We start from the raw sequence: 10,589 nt of genomic DNA on the forward strand, positions 1-10,589 counted from the left end.
TTGTTCGCCTGTTTCCTAAATGCAGTTAATAGGATCCACTGATCTATATAATGACTGGATAGCTCATGACGTTCTAAACTGGTTTTAGTGAACCCACCGGAAGTGTTCGAGCGGCCATCTTACGATTCCCTACCAGTAGAGGGCTCCAACGCCCGTTATACAGAGATTGGTAGCTCCGACGGCACTTTGAAGTGTAAAACGACGTTCACAAAAGGATGTAGAAAAACTGCCCACAGGTTGTAATTCAAGCCCTATAAGTAGTAATTTATATGCAACATTGTCGCCCGTGTTGTTTTCTCCGAGGCAAGAGTAATGCTATTAATGTCATTCTATAGATCAGTGGATACATCATATTTACCAATGTGCAGACTTAATGTGCATAAAACATGTACATAATCAGTATTTATATTTCTTTCGGACTGTATCTTCGGATAAATTGTCCGAAGGTTCCCGGACCCCTTTCAAATCAGGTTACAAGGGAAAAAGTGGATATCCAAATTAGGCAGGGTTATTTGCATCCGTTTGCATCAGTCTGCGTAAATAGACTAACCAATCATAATCAAAGGTGACCTTTGAAGCCAATCAGATCACTCTAATAATGCGTCATCAAGCCTGCTCCTGGTTAACTACAGGTAAGAGAAACTTTCACATTTCGACAAAATACAGATAAAATCCAAATTATTGAAGGGTTATTATATAACCTCTGCAGTATCCCAGGCTTGAATATGTTCAAGTAAATTGAAAAGCAGTATTTTTAAGCCGGTGACCATTACGAATGTGCACTAATGATGACAAAACTTAATAAAAATAACATTAATAAATAGTGTATTTTAAATATATACATCATTACAATGCAATAAACTCTCCAGTTACCAACAATATAACTTAAAGTCTTATTATTTGAATTAGAGAATACCGATCAACATAATGGTACGATATAGTCCATCCGAAATAAATACCACCAGTAGCCTACTAGACACAATTTGTTTGTGGGTGCGTGTTTTTTGTACACTCTGGACCAAGTAAATTTAATTTGATGTATTCATTATGCTGCTAACACATTTTACATTCGAGCTTTTGTCGCTGCATATTCATATGTGACACAATCTTCCAACTTGTGCATAGCCTACATTACATATCTTCTCATTTGCGTTACAATTAAGCTTATGCCTTTATCCAATGGAACGTCTTGAATAACACAGGCTTTATAAGATTATGGTGTTCTTTAAATTTGCCAGAGGTGTGTCACTATCTGTCACTGATGAGTGACACATAAAAGAAACTTTAGACGGCAGCATAGTTGAAGGATTCTCCATAGCCCGCTTCACGCATGTATTTCTCCATGTCCAGCGGCTCAGATACTCGCAGCACTGCCTGATCATTGGCGCTTCTCTCTCCTGATTGGAGCTTTCTGATCAGATCAGCCAATGAGACTCGCTTCTTTGGTTTCCATCGACAGCAGGACTCGATAATAGAATATCTAGAGAACAAATGTTACTTTGTTAGTTCATATTATAGTGGCCATCAGAATAAAATAGATTAGTGTTGACTAATAATTTTACAGTTTAGACAGTGTCTGATTTAATATAGAAAATATTGCTCAGGCTCAGAAGTTGTTGTTTTTACAGCGAGTCCCTCTCAGGAGACTTAAAGGGATAGTTCACCCAAAAAGTATTCTGTCATCATTTACCGGTAAGCCTACTCACCCCCAAGTTGTTCCAAACCTGTATCAATTTCTTTCTTCTGCTAAACTCAAAGTAAGATATTTTGAAGAAAGTCGCTAACCAAACAGTTGATTGGCCCCATGGCAGTCATTTTTTTTTATTATCCGTACTATGTAAGTCATTGGACCCCATCAACTCTTTGGTTACCCATATTCTTTAAAATATTGTCTTTTGTGTTCAGCAGAAGAAAGAAATTCATACAGGTTTGGAACAACTTGGGGGTGAGTAAATGATGATAATTGTACTTTTTTCTGTGAACTATCCCTTTAATAGAGATCTCAGTTATGATTTGTTTGTTTTAGATGTTTTGTCCTGAAATGTCTTAGAAGAAATGTATCTGAAAATGACACAATTGTATACAGTATATTTGTATGGAGCAACAAAATTGATGTGGACCGTTAATTTGGGAATTTGATGAGAAATGTTTGCGTTCATAATGAGATTTAATATCAGACTTTGGGAGGCATTGTGGAGATTTCTTCTTAAAGTTCTAGAGTTAAAGGTATCTTTATGTGTGTGGAGAGGTATCCTATAGTATAAAATAGCCTATAGAATTTAATAACAATATTAGGGGTAGTGTTTGCATGGTTAGGGTGAGTCTATCGTATTTATAATTAGCTTTATCTAAAAACAGTAGAAGTCTATGATGTAACCTTTACGCTTATTACATAAAATTGTTTATGTGTGAGAGTAAAGTGACGTACAGTGTATTGGAGCAGTTGGGGGGTTTGGTTATTGTGTTCTCTCTCTGTAAATGCTGCAGAAGTTCGCTGGCCACGATGTTGGGAAAGGGGGGATCTCCTGAGTTTAGAAACAAAGAGGTAAAAATCTTTAGACAACTGAACCAATTTGGTTAATTTTTTCCACAGAAGTGGAACCCAACTACAACCATGCAGCTGTAGCTTTCTCTTTTAATAAGAGTGATTTTTGTCTTATTGAATGACAGGCACACTCACCTAAAGTCACCATCTCATAGAGCAAAATGCCAAAGGACCATCTATGGAGGATTAAATAGAAATGAATACAATGTAAAGATAACATTGACTGAGAAACATTGACTGAAAGTAAACTCACATGTCACTGCTTTGCTGGAGAGGTTGCTGTCCCAACACCTCTGGCGCTTGCCACTTTCTCATTTCCATATCTTCCACATCTTTTATAGAGCCTCCATTCATTTGCCTGCGATATGCCGGACCCAAACCCCACAGCTTGACCGACAGGTCCCGACCGACCAGGACACTTCGAGCCCTCACATTGCCATGGATGTAATTCTTACTATGAAGATACTCCTGGAATTTCAAGACCGGTTTGTGTCAGAACAAGAACATTTGATCTTGGGTGTGACAATATATTTATTTTACATTGTAAAATCATAAATGCTCCAGTGCTCATGACTGTCCATGACTAATGCATGCCAGAGTCAAACAATGTAAAGGGCTCATTTTGATTTATAAAGTTGACACAGTATGAACTGAAAGCATGCATTGAGTGGCTCATAAAAACTCTCCATTCATTTATTTACATTGGCAGGCTTTCATGACTTGTCAATATGATTGTATACAGTATATCTTGCAAGCTGATTTGTTATCTAACCAGAGCAGATCCAATCTGAGCGCCCATGGTAAAGATTCGTTTTTCAGTCATGTCACACGGTGCTGCCTGACCTGTGTGGTCCTGTGAAAGAGGGTTACAGTCAGTCAAAAGGTGAGGTTTAAACTTACAGTTTGACTTTTAATCAATCCATTACAAATGAGATCATCAGTAATGACACAACCTCTACATCATTCATTCGCAGGTGACCTCTAGCTCAAATAACTGATCAACGCATTCAGAGAGTTTAATGTCAGTGTTTTACAGTAATTGCAAGACATGTCATGGTTATCTATCAAAATTTTGTGGCTTTTAATTCAGGTCTGTTAGATTTGAGGTAATTTATAGTTTGGGGTCGGTATAATATTTGTACATTTTTAAAAGAAGTCTCATGCTCACCAAGGCTGCATTCATTGTATTAAAAATACAGTAAAAACAGTAATATTGTGAAATTTTATTACAATTTAAAAACTTTTTTGTCTGTTTTAATATATTTTAAAATGTAATTTATTCCTGTGATGGAAAAGCATCATTACTCCAATCTTCAGTGTCACATGATCCTTCAGAAATCTTTCTAATATCCTTATTTGGTGCTCAAGAAACATTTTTTATTATCAATATTGAAAAAAGTTTAGCTGATTTTTTGTATTTTTACGGAAACTGATAAAAAAAAATGGTCATGATTTTTTTTGTACAATTTTAAATGACTCACTTTTGATCAATTTAATACATCCTTGCTGAATAAAATTATTAATCTTGCTGACCCCAAACTTTTGTATAGTAGTGTAAATTTTATATATTTATTTATATATAAAATGTGACTATAAAGATTCTACAGACATGGTCATTTAAAAGCCGCAACATTATAAAATAAGTAAATAATGTTTTTTAAGTGCTTGTATATTTATAATATTTTAAATTATTTAATTAATAATTTAATTTATTATAAATATACAAGCACTTAAAAAACATTATTTACTTATTTTATAATTATCAAATAAAATCAAAACGTTGGTCTTTCTTTTTTAGGAAAACAGATATCATCTTGAATTTGTGTCCAATACAATTAACTTTAGGATAAGAATATTCCTTCCACAATACCATTTGTTTTTTATTATTGAAATAGTATCAGTTCATGTCTGTGATGTGAACTAAACAGGAATTAGTCCCCTTCCACACCTAAATTCCTGTTTCAAAAGGAAATATGCCAAACAGGAAAGAAACCTAAACTTGTTAAGCCAGTTTATGACATATTTAGCCATCTGAAATCTAGTTTCGTCTCTTTCCCCTGCAAGACTGAAAATACAGCATTACTGAGTCTGTACCTGTCTGCACCTCCACAGGAAGCTCAGCAGGTCTCCGTGTTCCAGCTGTTCTACCACTATTGTCAAGGGTGTGCGCACAGTCTCCACCCCCAGTACTTTAGGCAGCGATGGATGCGATCCCAACTCTGAAAGGAAGTGGGAAAACCCCAGAAAGGACTGGATCTCTCTGGCATTGGCTGATTCTGTATGGGGAAAAATTGGAGTAGAAAGTAAGATTGTTCAGTTTATGAACTGCAATACATAAACTATCCATCTATCTATCTATCTATCTATCTATCTATCTATCTATCTATCTATCTATCTATCTATCTATCTCTCTCTGTCCATCTTTATATCTATCTGTCCATCCATCCATCCATCTCTCTATATATCTATTTCTCTGTCCATCTATCCATATACCTCTCTGTCCATCTATCTATCTATCTATCTATCTATCTATCTATCTATCTATCTATCTATCTATCTATCTATCTATCTATCTATCTATCTATCTATCTATTTACATATCTGTCTCTCTGTCCATCTGTCTGTCCATCCATCCATCCATCCATGTATCCCTCCATCCCTCTGTCCATCTATCTCTCTGTCCATCTACAGTGCATCCCTCTGTCCATCTATCTCTCTGTCCTTCTACAGTGTATCTCTCTGTCCATCTATCTCTCTGTCCATCTACAGTGTATCCCTCTGTCCATCTATCTCTCTGTCCATCTACAGTGTATCCCTCTGTCCATCTATCTCTCTGTCCTTCTACAGTGTATCTCTCTGTCCATCTATCCACCTATCTCTCTGTCCATCTATCTACCTACCTACCCATCTATCCGTCGTGTCTGTCTTGTCTGTCTATCCATCCATTCTGCATCCTTTTAGAGAATCAAACCATCAACATTCTAAATATAGTGAGCATCGATGCTCCCTGGTTTTCATGGTGCATTGTGGGACTTTTTCAGGGAGTGAATGTTTCAGTGCACTGGAAGGATTTAGCAATTGAGACAGCCCTTAAAATGACCGACCCCATGATCAGAGTCTACTAGGGAGATGATTGAGACTAAGTTAAAAAAAAAAAAATTAAAGGTCAGATCAGACAGACATAGCTGGACAACTAATAAAAACTAATAAAATTTATATCAAATATAAAATAACTAAAACCTAAACTAAAATTGGAATGAAAACTAAAAATTAGGGCTGTCAAACGATTAATCGCGATTAATCGCATCCAAAATAAAAGTTTGTGTTTACATAATATATGTGTGTGTATGGAGTATAATTATTTTCTATATATAAATACACACACATGCATATATATTTAAGAAAAATGTGTTATTTATATATAAAATATTTATATATAATATAAATGATATATAATATAAATATATATACACAGTATATACATGCAAATATTTCTTAAATATATACATGCATGTGTGTGTATTTATTTATAGAAAATAATTATACACCTACACACACATATATTATGTAAAAACAAACTTTTATTTTGGATGCGATTAATCGCGATTAATCGTTTGACAGCCCTACTAAAAATATGAATCCATACTATAAATTATATTAGAATAACACTGATCCAACCTTACCTTTAAGCATTCGTAAAGTGACTGGCTGGCTGTCCATGACAGCTCTGTGCAACGTGAAGTTGTCCTGTTTCACTGAGAAGGTGGGGGCGAGTGGAGAGACCATCTGGAAAGTGCCCGGATGCCTCACAGTGGTGTCCTGAGGTACTGCAGGCTGGGAATTCTGCATGTCATGGTGAGGTTGGGCTGTCATGGGAATAATCTCATGTTCCATTGGGTTCAGCTCCGGCGGAGCTGTTGTTGTAAATCAAAAGATTAAGAGATAAAAAAAAATTGTTAGAAGAATTTGGTGTATATTAAGACTTGTGTGAAAGACCTTTATATAAACACTTTGATAATTAATGAACTAGATAATCTATTAATAAACATTGCGATCACTCATAAAGGGAAAGCCCTGTAAATAAAGACAGCGATCCTGCATGGCCAGAAAGGCTTATAAATAAACATTGCGATCATGCATGGAACTGAAGACCTTTAAATAAACAGAATACAACGACTTGAGTATTTGGTGTGTGTGTAACAAAGTCAGATGCCGTAGCTACCATCAATGCCTTGCAGGTGCCGTCTGTTGCTGTTACGGTGGCTGAATGTGTTATGATGGTGTTGTGTGTCATCTTTTTCATTTCTGTGGTGTCCATAAAGATGTGATGGCTTATGGGAGCATTTGAGCACAAACAAAATGATCAGCGTGGCAAGAAAGGCCACGAGAAATAGCACTGGAATGACGATCAGTTCCACTTCATAAAAAAGTACCTCTGCAAGGAAAATACAAACACAATAGGATTAGAAAGCTGAATTGTATTTGTGTTATGTGCTGGCATGTTTGAAGGTTGAAAGTTGAAGGTGTGTCATGTAATTGGACACCTGATCACCCTCTCCAGCTTGATTGGTTTAGATTCCTCCCACTTGCTCTACACCAATGACATCACAGTGCTCACTCCTCATTGTTTGCAGCTGCACTGGCGTGAATGATGAGGTTTTTAAAGCTCCAGTTTAAGGGTAAGTTTACGCGACAATAATGTACTACAAAAGTTTTTCTTTTGTTTTTTCACGTACAGATGACAACGTTGTCAAAACGATCCCCATTGACACAAATCCACGAAAACAAATAAAAACACAGTATTGTGCATGCCAGGCCAGTAGTTGGCGATGTTACTTTGTAAAGAAACACTATGCGGCGTAATACGCACGTAACACGTAATACGCATACACGTGATGTCACTCTTTTCACAAATTCGCATTTTTGTAGATGACGATAACACTATCATCTTCAAAATATTCTACTTTTAAAGCTGCATTGTGTAATATTTAGGATGATCTGTTGACAGAATATATCATAATACATAATATCATATACTCAATATCATATACATAGCCTAACTATGTTTTCAGTGGTGTATAGACCTTCCATAATGAACCGTTATGTTTTTATTAACTTAGAATGAGCCATTTCTATCTACATACACCACGGGTCCCCTTACATTGAAATGCGTCGACATGTTTCTACAGTGGCCCTAAATGGACAAACTGCTCTACAGGGCGTGTTTCGTCACTATGTTGTTCTTCGTGCAAAGAAGCTATAGCTAAAGTCAGCGAATAAAACACTGACACCGTGATGAACAAGTTACAATAATATTCGCAATTACATATCGTTTTACTGAATAATTAAAGGAACACATCGACTTTTTGGGACTTTAGCTTATTCACCATATCCCCCGGAGTAAGGTAAGTCCATACATACCCTTCTCATCTCCGTGCGTGCCGTAACTCTGTCTGACGCACCCACCGCTAGCCTAGCTTAGCACAAACACTGGAGGTAAACGGCTCCAGCTAGCATACTGCTCCCAATAAGTGACAAAATAACACCAACATTTTCCTATTTACATGTTGTGATTTGTATAGTCACAGCGTGTACAAATCACAAGGTCACATGAGACACAGCCATCTTCTAACCGTATACATACTGGGAGCTATATTCTCAGAAGACGAAGCACTGCTACTTCTGCGGAGTGATTGGATTTATGTATGGACTAATTCTGGGGGATACAGTGAATAAGCTAAAGTTCCAAAAAGTCGGCTTGTTCCTTTAAGTAAACATAATTTCTTTAGTTATCTTTGTAAAGAAACCTCATTGCTTAACTGGCTACTCTCTGCTGTCTCAGACGGACATCTTTTCCTGTCGGCCACTGTAACTTCTGTTGGTTGCAATTTGTATCCTCACCACTAGATGCCGCTAAAAATTACACAGTGCACCTTTAAACCCGTTTTCAGGCCCCCACAACAGTGTTGTCTTCTTTGTCTGTCTTTTACTCTCTGCGGTAAAAAGAGCTCCTGTCTGGAGCTTTGAGCTCCTGTCCAGTCTTGCCAACTTGGCGACTTTGTCGCTAGATTAGCAACTTTTCAGAACCCTTTACCTCTTTCTTTTTTTGAATGACTAGCTACAAATCTACGCCTTTTTGGGCTGCTGGTAAGAAAGCTTTCCCCACCCTTTTTTTTATTTTATTTTTAAATCTTACTGCCACTAAACTTTCGAATGGTAGTGTACAGAGAGAGACTAAAACTAATAAATTGCACCTAGCACATAACTTACCACAGAGAGAGCCTGGTATACATGGAAATGTTGTGTTGGTTGAAATAGACATACTGTAAAAAGAAAACATATATATTACTACCATTAATGAGATATGGCAAAGCACCAACTTCAAAACACTATATGTAAACTGATATCTAGCAATTCAAGTGCAACACTAGCTACATGCATCAGCTTATGGGTTTTATGAGTGTAAGGATAACATCTCTGGCATAATCAGGCAGTGCATGTCTGCAGTTTGGCAACTCTTTGACATACAACTAGACTGTAAATGTTCAACATTGATTACCCATGTGGTTTGCTGCTTGCCTGGCAAGCCAGACCTACATCAAGATGTTAGGTCTGGCAACTCACCATAGACACGACTCAATCCGAGGGGCGGGATAAACGGCTGTCTTTCAAATTCCCTCTGCACGCAATAGGACAGCGCTTCAACCAACCAGAGCGTTTTCCCAACAGCGGAGCTAACGTTAGTTGATAGATTCAACTTTTGAATGGCCGGCAAAACTACGAACACATCTTCCTTTTTTAAGAATGATTTAAGTTCTTTGCTCTTTTCTCAAAGAAAAACTTAACTCCAAGTCCTCCAGAGTCGCGGCCAAAGCCGATTCGAAAAACTGTTCGCCAGCAGCAGCCGCTCTTCTTTGTTTTCAAGTAGCAGGGAACCGTCGCAACTCTGTCGTCATTATGTTAAGCCCGCCCCGCCTACTCTATACACGATGTGATTGGCCTGACCCAATTTAGGTTTTTACAGCTCCGAAAGTCAACGGAGAGTTGCTAGACTACCCTGGCTGCAAAATACATTTTGTTGCCGCTAGGGTGCGTCTAGATTTCTAGGCTAGTTTGCTGCATGTTTTGCTGAAAATGTTGTACATTACTAGTGTATATACTGTATAGTGAGCAAGTCATTTGTATGTTTTCACAATGCTTTTTAATATAAGTCTTAAAGCTAAATTTGGTTCATTGGACTTATCTGACATTTATTCAGCTTGAAATATATAATCAGTTATGAAGTGCCATCCTATTTGATAAGCAGCTAAATATGTGTTATAATTAAATCATGACAGTATGAAGCTTTTGCCTCTATGCATAACACTAGCATGAAAAAAAAAAAAGATCAACACTGGTCATCACAACAGTGAAATTTGTGATCAATAAAAGCTTTGAATTTAGATCAAACTGCCAGAGACATGCAGAACATCAATGTATGTACCTGTACAGTATTAAAAAAACATAGTGACGAGGTCATGCCTGGAACACTAATTATCATCCTTTGTCAGGACATTCTTTCTGTGCTTGTGTATTAAACTACCAGACTGTCACTCAACCTGTTCCTCTGCATTACTGTCTTTACATCACAGATGCACCACAAATTCAATCACACACAAGAGTGAATGTGAGCTCAGGATAAAGTGAATTTTAATTCTTGGTATAACTGCACTAGAATTAAACCAGTGAAAATGAAGATAAGCTTCATTTACTGACCAGTCAATCCTCTAACTCTTTTGATTTCTAAGTTTTCACACACATATATATATAATGCAGTACATTGTAATATAATGTATGCATATTAATATATATTATAAACACAAAAATGAACTTACATGTCATCTCTGTGTGTGAAGAATAATGCAACTATTTCTCATTTTCCAAACTTGGTAATTTCCTTCTTGTCAGAGGCTGTTTTTGCCGTGTTTTATTCCCAAAGTATCTTCTCTGTCCTATCTCTTTGTGTTCTATAAGTGTTGTTCATCGTGTTGTGAGTCAATTGCTT

The 10,589-nt window shown here is 36.9% G+C and overlaps 1 protein-coding gene across 2 annotated transcripts; it reads right to left on the reverse strand.

The window, feature by feature from the left end:
- Positions 1-34: 34 nt before the first annotated feature.
- On the reverse strand, positions 35-10,589 carry styk1a (serine/threonine/tyrosine kinase 1a). 2 transcript variants are annotated; one of them, XM_079879577.1, is made up of 10 exons: positions 10,420-10,589; positions 8,816-8,868; positions 6,768-6,980; positions 6,229-6,459; positions 4,640-4,821; positions 3,318-3,398; positions 2,799-3,013; positions 2,681-2,721; positions 2,429-2,525; positions 35-1,480 (listed from the first exon to the last, which is right to left on the reverse strand). In XM_079879577.1, exons 2-10 carry the CDS (start codon positions 8,865-8,867, stop codon positions 1,285-1,287), a joined length of 1,308 nt encoding a protein of 435 aa, XP_079735703.1. In that variant the 5' UTR covers position 8,868; positions 10,420-10,589; the 3' UTR covers positions 35-1,284. The 2 variants fall into 2 exon arrangements, with proteins under 2 accessions (XP_079735703.1, XP_079735704.1); XM_079879578.1 differs by lacking the exon at positions 3,318-3,398 and having other exon boundaries at positions 1,001-1,480; positions 10,420-10,511.

This window comes from Squalius cephalus, assembly GCF_949319135.1.
Source record: "Squalius cephalus genome assembly, chromosome: 8".
Taxonomy (NCBI): Eukaryota; Metazoa; Chordata; class Actinopteri; order Cypriniformes; family Leuciscidae; genus Squalius; species Squalius cephalus.